This window comes from Thalassophryne amazonica, chromosome 6 (assembly GCF_902500255.1).
Source record: "Thalassophryne amazonica chromosome 6, fThaAma1.1, whole genome shotgun sequence".
NCBI classification, from domain to species: Eukaryota; Metazoa; Chordata; class Actinopteri; order Batrachoidiformes; family Batrachoididae; genus Thalassophryne; species Thalassophryne amazonica.
Window position 1 is genome coordinate 129809288 of NC_047108.1, and position 22186 is coordinate 129831473.

A 22186-nucleotide genomic window follows, 5' to 3' on the forward strand; every position below is an offset into this window, starting at 1 on the left:
GTACAGTAGGCAAATAGCAATATGTCACAGTCCCTAGAGTATCTTAATACTTAATTGGCAATAGTAGAACTTAAACAATACTCAGATGATCTGCAACCTTTGTCATATGCAAATTGTCTACACTATGAAGAACTACTATGGAAAATTTAAAGAAGATAACTATACATGAAAATGTGGCATCCAAGGGACTGTGGCATTGTACAACTATCCATTTATTTTCTAGCACCACAATCACCTGCCGATTTTGCACCATCAACTACGCGTACCATCACCTTTTGTGCTTTAATACATGCACAACTGTGCAGTTTATTCAGTGCAATAATGTTACCATATCTACGTATACATGGGTTGCTGCGCGACCTTCACCCACTTGCTTCAATTCGGATAACGGACTTCTTCAAATTTAGTGCACATAAACAATGTCAAATGTGTATGTGCTGTCCTTAATTCTGATGTGTGCCATTACTACTTTAAACAAGTAGTAAGTGTGGACTAATTGCTGTCTGAGGTAACTGGAGTTTAAACATAATTTCTCCACTGTGGGATCAATAAAGTATATCTCTCATACTTATACTCACTATATTCTATTTTTCATGTAATCTGTTCACATCAGTATTTATGCACCCACCAGCAAACATCACAATATACTTTACTCACATTTCTTTAATGTAAATAGTTTTTCTTTACTACTGTACAACTCTTGCTGCTGCAACAAGTGATACTCCCCGCTGTGGGACCAATAAAGTGTATCTTATTAAACATCAGGAACTTTTTTAAACGTTCCATTACAAATTTTTTTGTGGCATGTATCATCTAAACGAATTACTACCGAATTGTGCCCTTACTCCTCCCTCCTTCACTTGTAATATGTACTAACTACATCAAGGAGGTAGTATATTCATATATATCAAAATCAAGGCCATGGCCAGAGAAGTGGGGTGTTCTTGATGTAGTTTCGGAAGGCTGGATCAGATCCCCACTTCTTCATGGCCTGTTTCTCCAGGAGGGGGATGCCACTAACATATCGCAGAAGGAACCAGACAAAAAGAGGTGAGGCTACACTCAGGTACTGAGGACCGTTCATCACTGATGAAGCCGAGAGCCAGAGACCCGTCCACTGCAGGATCTCTCCAAAGTAGTTGGGGTGTTGACTGTATGCCCACAGTCCGCTCTGGATGAACTTACCCTGAGGCGATAGATGTAAATTGGACAACACTGTTTGAAAATCCTTACACAGCTGTTCTGCTCTGAACGAGGGCACGCAGTAATGAGGTGCTGTTAACTTACAGCGTTATCTGGGTCACGGGTGAAAAAGAACTTCTGCTGGTCAGCAACAGCCTCAGTAATGAAACCAAGGCCCCAAACAGTCCAGCCGACATAGTCCCTCATTCCCAGAGGTTGATCTCGCTTCTGGCTGTTCAGCATCAGGGTGGGCAGCAGGGTCATAAACACCCACATAGCTGAGGATAAACACATCATCTTCAACCAGTGCACCAAATACTCTTAACTTACAGACTCCACTGTAAACAACTGCTCTTAGCTCGGATAAATGCCTATAAAGAGCTACAAAGTAGGCAGTGATTTATAGTCTCCTCGGACAGTAATGGAAGGCCAGTTCGTTTGAGTTCCTGTTTTTTTGTTGGCTGAAAATGGGCTTGAGATCAAAACATTTTCACATCTAGACATTTTCGCATTTATGTAAGGGTTATTGTTGATACAAATCATTACTTTTACACATAGTTTTCTTCAGAGGACGCATACATGGACATTTCCACATCAATTAATATTACTAGGATTTCTTTCATATCAGCCGTTAAAGGTACAATGTGTAGAATTTAATGTTAAATCTAGTGGTGAGGTTGAAGATTGATTATTCAAACATGTGGTTACGGTATTGTTTCCCTTCACATTGTAATTTCTTTGGTGATGGGGATTCTTGCTCCCTTGTCTTTTGAGAACCCATATGTATAACTCTCAGCTGGCCTGCACTAGCAGCCAGTAGATGGCACATAGGAGAGCAACCACTGTATCAGCGGTTGCTCATTGAATGACACATTTGATCTTTCACCAAATGAAATATTTTGTCCATTGCACTCAAACATTCATTATTTGTTTTGTGTGTCACTGGTCCTTTGAGGTCAAGAGGTTCCAAATAGTCCAACATGAACTTTAAATAACAATCCAAAAATGTTCTCAGTCAACTTGCAAAAACAGTCAGATAGTTCAAAAACAATTCAATCTAAATTTGTTTGTGTACAGACTGCTATCTGCTTTCCTCAGTCCAGCGAAAACTCCCAACAGAAATTTGTCAAGCTCTTCATGTGACAGCGGTTCTACTTCAGCTAGAGACATCTCAGCGAATACTGCAAATGTCTCCAGATGGCTTACAGCGCACTGGATTAGTTGTGTTACAAGAATGAGCACCATCAATAAGCTTGTTCAAATCATCGTCTGTCACCAAAACAAATCCAACCATGACACTAGTGTAAGTGGCGTGCAATGGTACAAAATGTGTAGAACCAAAAATTGCCCAGAAAAAGGCTTACACATAATGAAAGTTTAGGAGTGCAATAGTACGAATATTTCATGAGTTGAAATATGGTATGTTCCCTTCAGCGAGGTAAACGAATGAAAAATATTCATTATTTGTTTTATATAACACCTAAAAATTGGATATTTTATTAATTTATAAACGAATGGCACTTACATTTTGGTGTGTGTCACTGGTCCTTTGAGGTCAAGAGGTTCCAAACAGTCCAACACAAACTTTAAATAGTAGTCCAATCCAAAATTGTTCTCTGTCAACTTGCAAAAACAGTTAGATAGTTCAAAAAGAATCCTGATGATATAGTTCGTAGCTGATGCTGTGCACCGACTTTTCATGTACTTCTGCTTTTCTCAGCCCACTGAAACTTTGCAACAGAAATTTGTCAAGCTCTTCATCCGACAGCGGTTCTACTTCAGCTAGATACATCCCAGCGAATACTGCAAATGCCTCCATACAGCTGATGGCGTACTGGATTCGGGTTTTTTTTTTTGTAGATGAATGAGCACCGTCAATAAACTGCTAAGTGCTGTCGTCGCTCATGTGCATGCGCGGTGGTTGCAATGGGCAATGGCAAAAATCACACACACACTCATCTTCAACCGCTTAGTCCAATTAAGGGTCGCGGGGGTTGGAGCCTATCCCAGCAGTCACAGGGCATGAGGCAGGGTACACATTGGACAGGACACCAGTCTGTCACAGGGCCACAAACAGACAAACACATTCACACCTGCATACACACCGACAAACAATTTTTTAAAAGTTTCCAATCCATCTAACCCGCATGCCAGAGACATGCGGGTTAGATGGATGGTTAATAGAGGCAAGCATCCCCTCTTGCTTGCCTCTACTGGTGGTTGGCTCTCACTGCGGTATTGTATCACTTCCTGTTCCGGAGCACAGCAGTGTTTTTCTGTATCTGTTAGCTGTTTAATCTGCGCAGTTAGATTGATCTAGTTATCTAGATTACGATTTGTTTCCCAGTGTAATCTTTACGTGCCTTAACTAAAGCACTCCTTCTGCTGAATCACCTCTAAATTATTTACACATTATTCACTTTGCGTGTTTTTAGGAATCCGCTAGCTTAGCGTAGCTACTAGCTCTTAGCCGATTTAGCATGGCGGCTTCTCCTGTCTCTCCCGCACTTTTCTGCTCTGGGTGTGAAATGTTTAGTTATTCCTCGGCCTCCTTTAGCAGTAACGGTACTTGTAATAAGTGTAGCTTATTCGTAGCTTTGGAGGCCAGGCTGGGCGAATTGGAGACTCGGCTCCGCACTGTGGAAAATTCTACAGCTAGCCAGGCCCCTGTAGTTGGTGCGGACCAAGGTAGCTTAGCCGCCGTTAGTTACCCCCTGGCAGATCCCGAGCAGCCGGGAAAGCAGGCTGACTGGGTGACTGTGAGGAGGAAGCGTAGCCCTAAACAGAAGCCCCGTGTACACCGCCAACCCGTTCACATCTCTAACCGTTTTTCCCCACTCGACGACACACCCGCCGAGGATCAAACTCTGGTTATTGGCGACTCTGTTTTGCGAAATGTGAAGTTAGCGACACCAGCAACCATAGTCAATTGTCTTCCAGGGGCCAGAGCAGGCGACATTGAAGGAAATTTGAAACTGCTGGCTAAGGCTAAGCGTAAATTTGGTAAGATTGTAATTCACGTTGGCAGTAATGACACCCGGTTACGCCAATCGGAGGTCACTAAAATTAACATTAAATCGGTGTGTAACTTTGCAAAAACAATGTCGGACTCTGTAGTTTTCTCTGGGCCCCTCTCCAATCAGACCGGGAGTGACATGTTTAGCTGCATGTTCTCCTTGAATTGCTGGCTGTCTGAGTGGTGTCCAAAAAATGAGGTGGGCTTCATAGATAATTGGCAAAGCTTCTGGGGAAAACCTGGACTTGTTAGGAGAGACGGCATCCATCCCACTTTCAATAACCAGCAAAAATCTATTTAAGCATAAAAATTCAAAAAGAAAAAATAATATAGCACCTTCAACTGCACCACAGACTAAAACAGTTAAATGTGGTCTATTAAACATTAGGTCTCTCTCTTCTAAGTCCCTGTTGGTAAATGATATAATAATTGATCAACATATTGATTTATTCTGCCTTACAGAAACCTGGTTACAGCAGGATGAATATGTTAGTTTAAATGAGTCAACACCCCCGAGTCACACTAACTGTCAGAATGCTCGTAGCACGGGCCGGGGCGGAGGATTAGCAGCAATCTTCCATTCCAGCTTATTAATTAATCAAAAACCCAGACAGAGCTTTAATTCATTTGAAAGCTTGACTCTTAGTCTTGTCCATCCAAATTGGAAGTCCCAAAAACTAGTTTTATTTGTTATTATCTATCGTCCACCTGGTCGTTACTGTGAGTTTCTCTGTGAATTTTCAGACCTTTTGTCTGACTTAGTGCTTAGCTCAGATAAGATAATTATAGTGGGCGATTTTAACATCCACACAGATGCTGAGAATGACAGCCTCAACACTGCATTTAATCTATTATTAGACTCTATTGGCTTTGCTCAAAAAGTAAATGAGTCCACCCACCACTTTAATCATATCTTAGATCTTGTTCTGACTTATGGTATGGAAATAGAAGACTTAACAGTATTCCCTGAAAACTCCCTTCTGTCTGATCATTTCTTAATAACATTTACATTTACTCTGATGGACTACCCAGCAGTGGGGAATAAGTTTCATTACACTAGAAGTCTTTCAGAAAGTGCTGTAACTAGGTTTAAGGATATGATTCCTTCTTTATGTTCTCTAATGCCATATACCAACACAGTGCAGAGTAGCTACCTAAACTCTGTAAGTGAGATAGAGTATCTCGTCAATAGTTTTACATCCTCATTGAAGACAACTTTGGATGCTGTAGCTCCTCTAAAAAAGACAGCTTTAAATCAGAAGTGCCTGACTCCGTGGTATAACTCACAAACTCGTAGCTTAAAGCAGATAACCCGTAAGTTGGAGAGGAAATGGCGTCTCACTAATTTAGAAGATCTTCACTTAGCCTGGAAAAAGAGTCTGTTGGTCTATAAAAAAGCCCTCCGTAAAGATAGGACATCTTTCTACTCATCACTAATTGAAGAAAATAAGAACAACCCCAGGTTTCTTTTCAGCACTGTAGCCAGGCTGACAAAGAGTCAGAGCTCTATTGAGCTGAGTATTCCATTAACTTTAACTAGTAATGACTTCATGACTTTCTTTGCTAACAAAATTTTAACTATTAGAGAAAAAATTACTCATAACCATCCCAAAGACGTATCGTTATTTTTGGCTGCTTTCAGTGATGCCAGTATTTGGTTAGACTCTTTCTCTCCGATTGTTCTGTCTGAGTTATTTTCATTAGTTACGTCATCCAAACCATCAACATGTTTATTAGACCCCATTCCTACCAGGCTGCTCAAGGAAGCCCTACCATTATTTAATGCTTCGATCTTAAATATGATCAATCTATCTTTGTTAGTTGGCTATGTACCACAGGCTTTTAAGGTGGCAGTAATTAAACCATTACTTAAAAAGCCATCACTTGACCCAGCTATCTTAGCTAATTATAGGCCAATCTCCAACCTTCCTTTTCTCTCAAAAATTCTTGAAAGGGTAGTTGTAAAACAGCTAACTGATCATCTGCAGAGGAATGGTCTATTTGAAGAGTTTCAGTCAGGTTTTAGAATTCATCATAGTACAGAAACAGCATTAGTGAAGGTTACAAATGATCTTCTTATGGCCTCGGACAGTGGACTCATCTCTGTGCTTGTTCTGTTAGACCTCAGTGCTGCTTTTGATACTGTTGACCATAAAATTTTATTACAGAGATTAGAGCATGCCATAGGTATTAAAGGCACTGCGCTGCGGTGGTTTGAATCATATTTGTCTAATAGATTACAATTTGTTCATGTAAATGGGGAATCTTCGTCACAGACTAAAGTTCATTATGGAGTTCCACAAGGTTCTGTGCTAGGACCAATTTTATTCACTTTATACATGCTTCCCTTAGGCAGTATTATTAGATGGTATTGCTTAAATTTTCATTGTTACGCAGATGATACCCAGCTTTATCTATCCATGAAGCCAGAGGACACACACCAATTAGCTAAACTGCAGGATTGTCTTACAGACATAAAGACATGGATGACCTCTAATTTCCTGCTTTTAAACTCAGATAAAACTGAAGTTATTGTACTTGGCCCCACAAATCTTAGAAACATGGTGTCTAACCAGATCCTTACTCTGGATGGCATTACCCTGACCTCTAGTAATACTGTGAGAAATCTTGGAGTCATTTTTGATCAGGATATGTCATTCAAAGCGCATATTAAACAAATATGTAGGACTGCTTTTTTGCATTTACGCAATATCTCTAAAATCAGAAAGGTCTTGTCTCAGAGTGATGCTGAAAAACTAATTCATGCATTTATTTCCTCTAGGCTGGACTATTGTAATTCATTATTATCAGGTTGTCCTAAAAGTTCCCTAAAAAGCCTTCAGTTAATTCAAAATGCTGCAGCTAGAGTACTGACGGGGACTAGAAGGAGAGAGCATATCTCACCCATATTGGCCTCTCTTCATTGGCTTCCTGTTAATTCTAGAATAGAATTTAAAATTCTTCTTCTTACTTATAAGGTTTTGAATAATCAGGTCCCATCTTATCTTAGGGACCTCGTAGTACCATATCACCCCAATAGAGCGCTTCGCTCTCAGACTGCAGGCTTACTTGTAGTTCATAGGGTTTGTAAGAGTAGAATGGGAGGCAGAGCCTTCAGCTTTCAGGCTCCTCTCCTGTGGAACCAGCTCCCAATTCAGATCAGGGAGACAGAAACCCTCTCTACTTTTAAGATTAGGCTTAAAACTTTCCTTTTTGCTAAAGCTTATAGTTAGGGCTGGATCAGGTGACCCTGAACCATCCCTTAGTTATGCGGCTATAGACGTAGACTGCTGGGGGGTTCCCATGATGCACTGTTTCTTTCTCTTTTTGCTCTGTATGCACCACTCTGCATTTAATCATTAGTGATCGATCTCTGCTCCCCTCCACAGCATGTCTTTTTCCTGGTTCTCTCCCTCAGCCCCAACCAGTCCCAGCAGAATCAATCAATCAATCAATCAACTTTTTTCTTATATAGCGCCAAATCACAACAAACAGTTGCCCCAAGGCGCTCCATATTGCAAGGCAAGGCCATACAATAATTATGAAAAACCCCAACGGTCAAAACGACCCCCTATGAGCAAGCACTTGGCAACAGTGGGAAGGAAAAACTCCCTTTTAACAGGAAGAAACCTCCAGCAGAACCAGGCTCAGGGAGGGGCAGTCTTCTGCTGAGACTGGTTGGGGCTGAGGGAAAAAAACAGGAAAAGGACATGCCGTGAAGGGGGGCAGAGATCGATCACTAATGATTAAATGCAGAGTGATGCATACGGAGCAAAAAGAGAAAGAAACAGTGCATCATGGGAACCCCCCCACAATCTACGTCTAAAGCAGCATAACCAAGGGATGGTCCAGGGTCACCCGATCCAGCCCTAACTATAAGCCTTAGCTTAGAAGACTGCCCCTCCCTGAGCCTGGTTCTGCTGGAGGTTTCTTCCTGTTAAAAGGGAGTTTTTCCTTCCCACTGTAGCCAAGTGCTTGCTCACAGGGGGTCGTTTTGACCGTTGGGGTTTTACATAATTATTGTATGGCCTTGCCTTACAATATAAAGTGCCTTGGGGCAACTGTTTGTTGTGATTTGGCGCTATATAAAAAATTGATTGATTGATTGATTGAAATATCTTCAGTGTGTCACAAAAACAATTTCTCCACATCGCTTATCGGCAAAAATCAACCCAGATTGCACTGCATCACCAACATCAAGGATTCACTGGAGGCGGCCAAACGTGCCGTCACTTTCACGCAGTTAAAGCTTTCACTTTGCAGCACCTGGCAAGTGGCAACTACACTTTGTTTCTATGTGTGTGACTGCAGTACTGTTTCTCTCACATGCATTCACTCCAAATTTCTTTCATCACAGATGAAAGTTTCAGGAATGTATTACTTTCCAGCGCAGGTTAGTATGCCAGCAAATCTCAGCAAACTAAGGCAGTAGTAGTGCGCCCCCTATGTTGGTTTGTAGGTAAACTATGCGATGTGAAGGATTGGCCTTGTCAGCAGGAACTGTATTTAAAGGGCTTACATGGCTTCCGCCAGCATACCTTGAATGGTCCAGTATATGAAGAAAGTCCCGGGGCTGTCCCTGACATTGTTGAACCTGCGATCGTAGCCGTGCTTCAAGATCCGCAGGAAAAGAAACCTCCCCAACCTTCAGGAAGGACACAGTTAACTTCTGATCACATTAACTCAGGCATTACTCATTAACCCAACTCAAAGTTTTATTAAGTGGAAACCAGGTACAGGCACAACTGAGGTTACAGACAACTGAATTATCACGTATCAAGAAGGGGATCATTGCCTTCCTCTGACTTCTTCAGGGCTTCTTTTCAGCGGTGACAGGTCAGATCAATACTTTGCTCACCTGAGTCCCCACACGGTCACCAGCCAAGTCTGCACATTCTGACGGACATGTCTGGCTCCTCCCCAGATACGACTCAGGTGTGCAAGCAGTATAAACGTGCCCGAACCTGGGAAATAAAACAGACAAGCTGACTGGCCGCGAGGAATCTCTTTATTACGATGGTAACTGTTGCAGCATGAGGCGTGTTCAATAAATCTTTTACCCAGGAACCTGCTGAGAATTGGTTCCAAAGTTCAAGGGTTTAAAAAGAGAATAGTAGAGCTTCAGCAGAGGAAGGTTACAAAGGAGTGACAAGGTGAGCCGTTTGTGAAAGTGAAGAGAAATCATTCACTGGTGACTGCAGGTAAGATACGCCAACAAGTTCACTTATTCAGAAATCTGCTGCTTCCTTATTGGTAGGATTGATTTTAACAAGTGGAATGAGTTTGGTCACATTCAAAGTCAGAACTAAAGTCTCGGAGTTAGAAATTACTTTCAGGACACATGCAAATGGGGGTCGCTAGCGAGCCAAGATGGAGTAAAGACGTGTGTTTCAGAGCTCCTGCATCCTTCCACATATTCTTTATCAAAAACGACCTTTTGTTACAAAACGTGACCTAAACTGGACTGTTGGTAGTTTGTAGTTCGAAGTGAGACACATATCATCGCACGTCTCTCTCAAATGGCAGACAAACTACGTAAATTCAGGTACGACGATAGCACAGCACAGCTAGCAGCTAACACTAGATCTACCACGAGGCAGCGCACTTCAGAAGATAAAGACCCACAACAAAAAAAAAAAACTTGGACGTGAGCGAGAAAGTAAAAGCTGAGGTTTTGGCCTCTATACGAGGTGATATCTCCAAAATTATAAGAGAGGACATACGGAGTGCACTTTCTGAGGATTTCGACGCTCTCAAGGCTGACATTAAGGCTATACGCAACAAAATCACCAGCAACGCCGCAGCAACACGAGCACAAATCACATCTATGGGAACTGATATTGAGGACGTGAGAGGTGGTTTATCAGCATGGTCTGACGAAGTAACAACATTGCAGACTACTGTGAGTGAACTCCAGAGAGAACTAGTGAAAATACAGGACAGATGTGAGGATATGGAGGGGAGAATGAGACGCGGAAATATCCGAATAGTCGGTGTTGAAGAGCAGCCAAACTCCGCCAGCCCTAGTGAGGTCTCTAAGATTATCAAGGAGGCTTTGCAGATGGAAAGGGCTGTAAAAGTTGACCGTTCACACCGTGTGCTCACATCCAAGAATGTGGGAGATGGACCCCGAGTCATAATCGCTATGCTGCATTATGACAGAGACGCTGCGGACATTTTGAGAAGAGCTAGGGACCAAGCTCCGCTGACCTACAATGGGAAAAGGATCACAATATTCCCAGACTACACTACCAGCGTGGTCAAAGCAAGAGCCGCTTTCGCAGATGTACGGAAAGTTTTACGAGGACGGAGTGATGTGCGCTATGGACTACTTTACCCAGCAAGACTCAGGATTACTTATAAAGAGGACAGTAAGGAGTTTCGAGACCCCGTGAAAGCCATGGCTTACGTTAAAGGGACTATCCTCCCCGCCTCAGTCACTGGATTGGAAACTTAAACGGACCCTTAAGACTAACCTGGGACGACTTGGACCAGTGGTTTGCAACATTGGATCATTTGTGTTTTTGTTTAATCTGAAAGGTGCCCTTTCCACCACTTATTGTGAGTATGAACAGTTATTTTATCCAAGTTCTTAATTAGTCTGTCTCAGGAAAAATGTTTAAAATGGTTTTATTTAACTAACCCTAATATAAATATTATAAAGTTAAAGCTAGAACTGCTTGCACGTTTTGTATGAATATTTCTGGTATATTTCACATGTTATTAAATGGTAAATGGACTGCATTTATATCGCGCTTTTCCATCTGAATCAGACGCTCAAAGCGCTTTACAATTATGCCTCACATTCACCCAGATGTCAGGGTGCTGCCATACAAGGCGCTCACTACACACTGGGGATTAAAGGCCTTGCCCAAGGGCCCTTAGTGATTTTCCAGTCAGGTGGGGATTTGAACCCATGATCTTCTGGACTCAAGCCCAACACCTTAACCACTAGACCATCACCTCCCCTTAAGGTATTTACATTATTGGATGCAGGAGCCTGAACTCTCGCACAGTTATTCTTTTTACTTTCTACACTTTAGTATTATTTACACACAGCCAGTATCTGTGGCATGTGTTTGTTGCTACTTATTATAGTGGCTAGGGACCTACACCCACCATTTTGCACAATGTTATTAACACACAATGTTAAATGTTTTTTTTTGCGTTCTAATCCTTCTGTTCCCCGAGGATCTAATTATACTTAAGCGAACAACAGAGCACCTGTACATCAATCTTGCCAAACATGGACATACTGTACAGCAATATTATCACATCTTAAGTTGATATTCTGGTTTTCAGCATTTACTTTATTCAAATGATTGGTCTTGTATGCTAACTGGCCGTCTCTGCCTCCATCACATTAATGTTTTGCAGTTCATGTAATAGCCATGAGTACATTAACTGTAATAAGTTATAATGTAAGGGGTCTTCATAGTCCAATTAAAAGAAAGTATTATTGCAACTCAAACAATCAAGGTGTCAGGTAGCACTTCTACAGGAAACACACTTGTCAAATGATGAACACGAAAAATTGAAAAAGTCTTGGGCTGATAAAATTTACTATTCATCACACTGCTCTGGAAGGAAGAGGGGGGTAGCCATATTAATACATAGGCAAATCAACTTTACTGAAACTCTGTGTTATGTGTTGACGCGGGTTGAGGAGCGGACCTGCGTCAGACAGGACCCAGCGCTAAAAATAACCAGAAAGCGGTTCCAAACAGAAACTATTTATTATTCACCTGTGCTTAAAAGTGTAAAAACATAAAAACAACGTCCCTCTGGTGGAGTGATTCGTAGCTCGCTCTCCAGCGCCCGCAAGGATTAAAGCCGGCGCTCCTGGACTTCCTACCACCGCCAAACACCCCCCAGGTGGACACGACAAACTGATTCTCTGTGAAGCAAAGAGAAGGTGAGGTAAGGCAACAGATACAACTATATCTTCAATAAACACACGCTATCAGCAACACACTCAGGTCAGTGTCCTTTTTTTTACTTTATGCAAATGAGCAGCTTCTCACAACAAGTGGAGGATCACTTATCCTTCACGCCACAGCAGTGAGAAGCAAACTGCACAATTCTCTTCACAATTCCAGTATACTGTGTAACAAAACACCAAGTTACTATCAACAATTACTTAAACACTTAATTACCTTTTGTGTGTGCTGACAGCATGTGTCCTCACCCCTCCCTGCTTCACGGGCTCGATGTGTCAAAACCCAGGCGCGGTCCTCAGCGTCTCACAAACGAACGTCACAAGGTTGAGTTCCCGGCAGTTCTGCTTGAATCACACATGACTTAAATGCAGAACGCCATCCAATTATCTGCTTCAGCTGCAAGTCGTCCAGGTTGCACGTGAGCACCACTCACAGGTGCTTTCCATGATGTTGATGAGGGTGAAGACTCTTCAGCCAGCACCTTCTTCACAGACAAATCAGCCCTCATGCCACCTGGAGAGCAAAGAAAAGAAAAGAACACCAAAACATCCAGCCACGCCCCCCCCCAACACACAACACTCTGGTCCACAGGGAGGGCAGATTTATATTGGTGAATGGGATAATTGATGGTATAGCAGTATCATTTATAAATGTACATACTCTCAATGAAGATGTGCCAGGGTTTGTAAAATCAGTTTTTAATATGATTGTGGAGTATAGCTCTGGGCTTCTGATTTGGGGGGGGGGGGGGGGATTTGAATTGTGTAATGTCAAATTTGGATCGACAACCTCTTTCTCAAACCCCATATCTAAAATGGGTAAAATGCTAAAAAACTTATCTGCAGAAGCTGGATTAGTGGATATATGGCGGTCTAAATTTCCAAAGGAGAGGAATTTTTCCTTTTATTCAAACAGACACGCATCTTACTCACGAATTGATCACTTTTTTACTGCTAAAGCTGAACTATACAGAATTGAAGATATCACAATATTGCCCATCACAATTTCTGATCATGCCCCTGTTGTGCTCCAATGGGATATAGGACTGACCCCACCATCCAAGCAACGGAGACTGAATGCCTCTCTTCTTAACGATAAGGAATTCATTGCTCTCATTAAAACAGAGTTTAATAATTATTAAGATATAAATAGAACACTGGAGACATCTCCAATTATGCTGTGGGATTGTGCAAAGGCTTATTTACAAGGCTGCATTATTTCCTATGCAACAACAACAACAAAAAAGACAAAAGGCGGCCAAACAGCAAGAATTAGAGGATAAAATAAGAGAATTGGAATCCAAACATACGAGGTCTATTAGAAAAGTATCCGACCTTATTATTTTTTTCAACAACCATATGGATTTGAATCACGTGTGATTACATCAGACATGCTTGAACCCTCGTGGGCATGCGAGAGTTTTTTCACGCCTGTCGGTTACGTCATTCGCCTGTGGGCAGTCTTTGAGTGAGGAGTCGCCCACCCTCTCGTCGTTTTTTTTCATTGTTTAGGAATGGCTCAGAGACCGCTGCTTTGTTTGATCACATTTTTTTCAAAATTGTAAGGCACAACTGAGTGGACACCATTCGATAAATTCAGCTGGTTTTCGGTAAAAATTTTAACGGCTGATGAGAGATTTTGGTCTGGTAGTGTCGCTTTAAGGATGGCCCACGGCGCCTGACGGCGATCTGCGCTTCGAGGCGGCAGCGTCTCGCCGTTTCAAGTTGAAAACTTCCACATTTCAGGCTCTGTTGACCCAGTAAGTCGTCAGAGAACTTTCAGAAGAAGTCGGCATGAGGAGTTTATTCAGACATTCCATTGTTAACGGACATTTTGTAATGAAAGAACGTGCGGGCAGAGTCGCATGTCAGGCCGGACACCGACCGCGGGGGGTCGCGACAGGAAAAACACCTCCGTTGGAAACCTTAACGGGCAAGTTGGAACATGCCCAAGCTGTTAAACAATTTCTCAGTTACTCACTTGTTGAAAGCCATCAAAAGCCGCCTGAATTTTACAAATGGTTTTCAACACGGAGGTGTTTTTCCTGTCGCGGCGCACACAGATTTGCCGAGTCGTCACGGAAACGACTCGGCGAATTTGCGCGCACGTCTTTCATTACAAAATGTCCTTAAACAGTGGAATGTCCGCATAAAGTTCTCATGCCAGCCTCTTCTGAATCTTCTCTGTTCTCTCACGACATCCTGGGTGAATTAAGCCTTAAATTAGGATGTTTTCAGGTCGAAACAGGCCGACAACGGCGCCTGGAAGCGCTGCACGACGTCCCGCTGCGTGGGAAGTCCTTACACCGACAGAAACACCCTACAATCTCTCATCAGCCGTTAAACTTTTCACCGAAAACCAGCTTAATTTCTCAAATAGTGTCCACTCGGATATTCCTCACAGGTCCAGAAAAAATTTTGATAAAGCAACGTGCGCCGTCTTGAGCAGCGTGTGAAACAAAGGAATTCAGCCGAGAGGGCGGGACCACATCTCACTCAAGGCCTGCCCACAGGGAAATGACGTCACCGACACGCGTGAAAAAACTCACGCATGCGCACGAGGGTTCAAGCATGATTGGTGTAATCGCATGTCATTCAAATCCATAGTTAAAAAAAAAATAAAAGGGTCGGTTTATTATCTAATAGACCTCGTAAACAGAGTAGAGCACCCAACATCTTGAACGATCTGAATATATCTCATAGGGAGCTTCAAGACTTACTATCAGAAAATACTGAGGGAAACCTGCGCTTTGCAAAGCAACAGTATTATGAAAATGGGAATAGAGCAAGTAGACTCTTAGCCTTCAGACTTAGAAAACAGCAGTCTTCAAAGGTAGTTCAAAAGCTAAAATTAGGTCCCTGAATTACCCAAGGTAGTAGCTAAAGAACTGGATGAGCCAATTCAAGAAAGGGAAATAAAACAAGTTATCTCATCCCTTAAGAATAATAAATGTCCTGGCCCGGATGGCTTCATAAATTAATTTTTTAAATGTTTTAGGGATATTCTTACCCCTCTTTTACTGAATGCATACCACCATGCTCTTGAAACAAAAACAATGGCGCCATCTTGGTCTGAAGCCACAATAGTAGTATTACATAAAGAGAGTAAGGACCCTACTGACTGCAGTTCATGTAGGCCATTATCTATGCTCAACGGAGATGTACGCATTCTCACAGCTATTCTTGCTAGATGATTAAATGATATTATAACGCAAATCATACATCCAGATCAAACCGGGTTTATTGCTGGGAGGCACTATGGAAATAATTTACGGCGAGTATTAAATATTATATCCCATCAGAAAGAGAACAAAGTAACAACAGCTATAATTTCCTTAGATGCCCAAAAAGCATTCGATCGCGTGTCATGGAAATATCTAATTCAGACATTAAAGAGGTTTAAATTTGGGCCTAAATTTGTAGATTGGATACACACAATTTACTCGTCCCCACAGGCAGCTGTCAGAGTCAATGGTGTTAGATCGTCATGTTTCAATTTAGAGCGCGGGTGTAGGCAGGGATGCCCGCTGTCGCCCCTTTTATTCGCAATTAGCATTGAACCAATGGCCCAACTCATCAGGGACAATGATGACATTAAGGGAATTCTGATTGGCACAGAGGAACATAAAATGTCACTCTACGCCGACAATTTTCTCTTATATCTGACAGAACCTGTAACATCAATACCACACTTGAAGGGAATGATTTATTAATATGGTTATTTTTCTGGTTATAAAATAAATGTTGATAAGACAGAAGCAATGGATATCAATAGTAGCATCGCCCTCAGCGTAAAGCGACAAAGTGGTTTTAGGTGGCCCAAAGAGGGTATTAAGTATTTAGGCATCAATATTCCTCTCTCTCTACATGATTTGTTTCACGTCAATTATAGTAAAACTCTAGACACAATTAAAAATGATCTAGAGCGATGGTCAGTGTTACCCCTCTCTTTTCTTGGTCACATAGAAACTATCCGTATGAATGTTCTCCCAAGATTGATGTATTTGTTCCAAATGTTACCAATAAAAATACCAAAGTCCACATTTGTTGAATTGGATAAAATTATCTCAAAATTTATTTGGCAAGGTAAGCGCCCTTGCATAAAATTCAAAACACTCCAACGAACCAAAGTAAAAGGGGGGCTCAATCTTCCTGTGCTAAAATACTATTTCTGGGCAGCTCAATTAAAGCCATTGATATCATGGATTCAAAGTGATAACCATACACGATGGTTGGACATTGAACAAATGATGTACTCTGAACCATTAACGGTTTTTCAATGAAGGGTTTGTCATTGTGGATGAGAACCACCCTTAATATTTGGAATAAAGTACGAGTTGCATTTAAGTTACCAAGAACTCTCTCAATCCTAACAAGCATTGAACATATGAAATCCTTTACTCCGAATATCCTAGACAAAGGTTTTGCAAAATGGGCTGATCAGGGGCTGGTGTTTATTCATAATCTAATTGATAGAAATAACCTTATGTCATTTGAAGAGCTACATAGGCTCCAGAAAACCAATTTCTTTAGGTATCTACAGTTGCGCTCTTTTTTGACCACACACAAGGAATGGGAAAGAGTGTTAAACCCCACACCAACAGAAAATTTCCTATCTCAATTCCAAAAAGGTGAAGGGGATAAGAAACTGATAACAAAGTTATATAGGGTATTTTTTATCAATGGATCAGCATAAGCCTACTCAAACAAAACGAAGATGGGAGGCAGAGACGGCCAAAACCATTTCTGATGAAATGTGGGAGGAAGCATGAGCAGTGGCTCACAGAACTACAAATTCCAAAACATGGCGGGAGTTTAAATGGAAGATTCTTAGATATTTTAGGACACCAGATGTAGTTGCTAAGATGGACCCCAATGCACCAAGCTTGTGTTGGAGAAACTGCAGTACAGCAATACCTAACCATACACACATCTTCTGGTCATGCCCTAAACTAAAAAACTTTTGGGATGAGGTATACAGGGCTCTAAACCAGATTTTTGAAGCGGTCATTCCAAAGGATGTTACAGTTGCGATACTTGGCATTGTTCCAGAAGAGGTGCAGGAAGGGTCTAAATCATATCTCTTAAACATCCTCCTTACAGTAACTTTGAAGTGTATTACAACTAAGTGGATGCGACTAGAGCCACCCACCTACAATATCTGGGTCCAAAAAGTAAGGGAACTTTACCAAATGGAAAAGATAACATACATGTTAAGATTTCAAAAGCCTATTTTTGCTGCCCGGTGGGGTCGTGCGGAAGCCTTATTCATGTAAAGCCACATTTTGTACACCTAAATTGCTCTTTCTTGGATGTTGTGTTGGCAGTGCCTTGGTACCCCCATTCAATTTCCCTTTGGATGTTGTGATGCTGAAACCATGTACAGTATACTTTGCTGTAAAAAACTGATTGTGATGTTTATTTTATGGCACGTTTCTACGGAGTGAGATGACTAATGTAACATATATTACTGACGTATGATTGTGTGATATGCTGTGTTGTTATGAAAAGATTCAATAAAAAATGTAAGTTAAAAAAAAAACACGTGCAAATAAGAATCAGCATGCACATCGATGTATATTTGAATGACGCCATGCACAGATTTCAAAATCACACCTGTGAAAGTAAAACTGCTGCTCAGAGGTCATTCAGGGGTGACAGTCTGCTGGACAAATGGGAGATCCATTTGCAACCACGTGTCACCAATGCTGATGATGCTCTTTTCACACTTGCACACTGCCAAAATCACAGATGCTGTTGAAGCGTTTTGACTATTTATGATTTTGTTAAAGACCTTTTTGGAATGAGCACGTCTCTCGCACAAACACTAAAAAAAACTTGGACTCAGTTGCGATGGTTTGAGCCTTTTACTTAACAGTAAAAAGCGCCATGGAGTCTTATTTGTGGCAAAGTGACATCACAACAGGTATATCTCACTATTTTCAGCATGGTGGCGATTCTGGATCAGGGCCCCCGTTTGTTTAATAGGCCCCCCAAAGTTCTCCCTACGCCCCTGCTGAGTGATCAGACAAGATGTTAAACAGGTTCAATCCACATTAAGTTTTCATGCAAAGTGCTAATTTGCAAAACCGGTGTGCAAAGGGCCACAAAGTGAAACATTACCTGCCAAATCATAGAACTTCTCTGTTCTCCAAACTGCAGCCAGAAGCCAGCAGGTCCACTGGACGGTGAGGTCAGTGAGGGCACACCTGGCCAGGGTGCTACCCATGATCAGGTCCACAGCAGAGGAGGAGAAGAACAGTTTGTCTCCTCCTGCCACTCCTTCCACACATAAACAAGAACCCTGGTTAAAGTTCACACTACCGGGACTGCTAGTGGGAGGGCCTGAAGGGAACTCTGGGTAATGTAGTCACCAGAGAGAGGGAGATAGTAACATATTTCCAAACTACAAGGAAACTCTGGCAGTGCTCAGACTTTCCAACGGAGAGATTCAGAATTCCCTTTTTCACATTCCAATCTTTTGCGATGTCATTTAGAAATAGAGAGATGAAAGCCTACCCTGAAATACTGAAGAAGTGGAAAAAGAAGAAAGGAAAACATTGTGACAGACATCAGGATCACTGCCACATTTTACACTCAGCTAGCTTCACAAACTGAAATCACTTGTGTGTATTTGGCAGCTTTTCCTTTGTGATTAATGTTTCGCTGTCGCAAATGACACAACTAGTGTACCTTAATTGAGAGAGCGGCAACATGACAAGTCGGGAGAAAAAAAACGGTCACGTGACTCGTGGTGCCATTTTGGGGCCAAAATAGTGTTGGCTGTTAATCTGTCTGCATGTAAATCCAGCTATTTTATGTATTTATTTGCTGTAAATGTCGGGTTGTTGTGCATTTGGAGACACAAAAGGGCTTCAAGATGTACAGATTCCCTTCAGATCAGAACAGAAAAAAACATTTGGGAAAATAAAGTCAGCGTGTGGGATGCAAGCGACTTCATCATCAAAGTTTTGAGAGGTAAATTTATTGTTCAGTCCCATGTTCAGTAAAACTCACCTAAACCATCATCATATAAACCAGATATTCACAGTCACTGGACAAAAAAGTCACAAAGTTTTTGTATTGATTTCCATGTAATAAACACTGTATATAACAGATTTTGTATAGCGGATTTTTCGCTCACATCAGATAAAATGTCCTGTCCAATTGCAATGCATTTCCATTAAAAACTCCAGGGCAGTCAGTAAAAGAGGTACAAATTAAAGTTCAGCTCTGACACTCGCCGATTTGAGGAAAGTGGGACCGGAGTCATTTCTGTGATTAAAAGCCGGACTGTTTATTTTTTTCACACCGTGTTCAGACTCGGACTCGCAGCCTGGACGTGCACCTGTTCAATCAGACACAAAAGGCTGTGATTTGACACTTTTCTGCTTTCAGTCCTTTGTCTGCCATCATATTACAACAGTTTTTACAGTGCGCACGCTGATAAATGGATCAGAAAAGTCCCCAATTTTACAGCATGAATTGGAAAAAGAGGAAAATGTGCAGCTTACCTTTGATTTGGAAGTGATGATTGTGGAAAGAAAAACTTGTTGAGGGTCAAATTAGTCCAGAATAAAGCATAATCCAGAGACGGAGAACTTTCAAAGTGTCACACATGTCACTGTATGACACGGAGTTACAGAGCTGCAGCTTCATAAATCAGACTTTAAATTAATGAAATAAATCATCATAAACTGTAAATGTATGTAAATTTGATATCTTAACTATTTTTTATATTTATTTTGATAGCACCTGTACCTGGATGTGGTTAAATGATTTAAAAAATGTTGAAAACATAAAAGGTTCATTCAGTATTTCAGTGCAGTTGGAACCAAAATGGCGTCATGTTCTGAGTTGACACCACTCTCCCTATCCGGTTGTTAAGCGCTGACGTAACGCATCATGTGATCTATTTGATCGTTTTTAAGGATTTACAGTTTAAGTTTAGTTTGTGTTTACATTGTGCGCAAACCTCTGTCCCTCCGTTAACCGGATTCATCTGGTTCTATGGTCAGAACACTTAATAAAGCTTTTTTTTTCTTTAACTTTACATATTTTATTATGCACAGGTAAAATATACATGTCTGTTTATTAATAAAAATTATTTATTACAATAAACAGGACGTTAAAGTGCAAACTTTACTTTCTCCCTGAACGACATGAACAGGAAGCAATCGCAGCTCACAGCAACTCCCACTGAAAATAACGAAGAAACAACCTGAGCGTCTGACATTTTTACATAAAACAAACGCAGTAACAACGTCTAAAAACCCAGTTAATATACCCAGGAGAGTTTTAGGCACAATATACAAAGAGTTTTATGTTGCCATGTTAATGCTATTGTCCGTGTGCTGCCTGATCAGAGCATTTCAGTGCAGTTCTCAATGTTAATGACAGCGCGCCTTTTTTGTTTGGAGCCGGAAGTTGAAAATCACATGATGCGTTACGTCACATTTAACAACCGGATTAAGGCACTCTAAGCACTATGACATGAGTTTGGACAAACAGAAACTCTTAATCCACGCGATTGCTGCACTTTTAAGTTTTCCCACTGCATTTTCCTCTGTGTTTATTGCCAAACTAATGACTTCAGCTTATTTTCGACTATCTGTACTGCCTGCTGGAGGAAATCTGAAGCCCAGTTGAGAGGTTCCCAAAGGCCCCACAAAGGAGAGTGAAGTGAAGCTTTACAGTAGTACTTCCACTGAGTAAATTAACTTATCAAATACTCAACAGATTGTAATTAAACTTGGCCAAAATATCCATTCATGTCTGGAACAGATACTACTTCTTTCTCTGGTAGCACTGCATGAAAGGACAGAGCCAGAAAACCAAAAATGATTTTCCTAAAAATAAGAGATGGAGTTTGCTGTAACAGAAGTGAATTCAAGCCACTGGAGACGGGGTGGTAGTACACAGTAAATTTAGCAAAGCAAAATATACTCTGCACGATAACATTTGGTCCCAGTCCAAATAGAGTTAAATATACTCCATCACAGTGCTAAATCAGTTCTATCACAGTGTAAAATCAACTCTATCATGCTGTGAATGACTCTTATTGGAGTTGAAAAATGTGATACAACAAGACGGTAGAACTGATTTCACTCTATAATAGAATGTATTTAACTCCATTTGGACTGGGACCAAATGTTATCCTGCAGAGTAGATTTTGCTCTGCTAAATTTACTGTGTACGGGTTGCCCATTAATGCAAAGGTCAGTGGGTTTGATCCCTGTTTGTTCTTTAGTGTTGAACGAGGTATTAAACCCTGGACTGGTCAACCTTGAGTCCCCACAAAGAGGGGGGAAAAGAAGAAGCTGTGAAAGCGGTACCATCAAATGTTGGTGTTCTTTCAAGGACTGCAATGCCTTTCAGTTTCCCTGTCATTGCAAATAGTCTTTAAGGACTTGTAGTTCAACTCTGTCAAGGAAAGGGCAATTCTGTGGTTTGTAGGGGTATTGCACTAGTCTTTGTGCTGATAACAGTCTGGCTTCATACCCAAGAAGTCAACCACTGACAGCATCCTACCTGTGCAAGTAATCACTGAACATCAATGCAAATATCACCAGTGGTTCTTTGCAACTTGTGTAAATTTTCACCAAGCCTTTGATTTGGTTGACTAGGCTACTCTTTGAGACATTATGAATATTCACATTATCCCCAACAAGTTCTTGGACATCATGCAGAGTGGAGGCAGATTATGGAAACCAGCGACTTAGATGTCTTTATAGGTGAGGAAATGTTACCAATGTGGACGATGGACGATGCTGTAATTTTAATTTCATTTATATAGCGCCAAATCACAACAAAGTTGCCTCAAGGTACTCCACACAAGTAAGGTCTAACCTTACCAACCCCCAGAGCAAGAACACAGGTGACAGAGGTAAGGAAAAACTCCCTCTGATGATTTGATGAAGAAACCTCAAGCAGACCAGACTCAAAGGAGTAACCCTCTGCTTGGGCCATGATACAGACACAATTGACAATACAAATATACAAGAAATTTTGGGACTCTGTGCTGGTGTACAGGATGGGAGGCTTGCAGA

At 41.4% G+C, this 22186-nt stretch overlaps 1 protein-coding gene across 1 annotated transcript; it reads right to left on the reverse strand.

Annotated features, from left to right (window-relative positions):
- Window positions 1-749: 749 nt before the first annotated feature.
- si:ch211-210c8.6 lies at window positions 750-21527 on the reverse strand. The gene is made up of 6 exons (XM_034171556.1): window positions 21473-21527; window positions 18261-18494; window positions 9057-9162; window positions 8737-8843; window positions 1288-1460; window positions 750-1186 (listed from the first exon to the last, which is right to left on the reverse strand). The coding sequence occupies exons 1-6, from the start codon at window positions 21525-21527 to the stop codon at window positions 914-916; spliced, it is 948 nt and encodes a 315-aa protein (XP_034027447.1). The 3' UTR covers window positions 750-913.
- Between the last annotated feature and the right edge of the window lie 659 nt (window positions 21528-22186).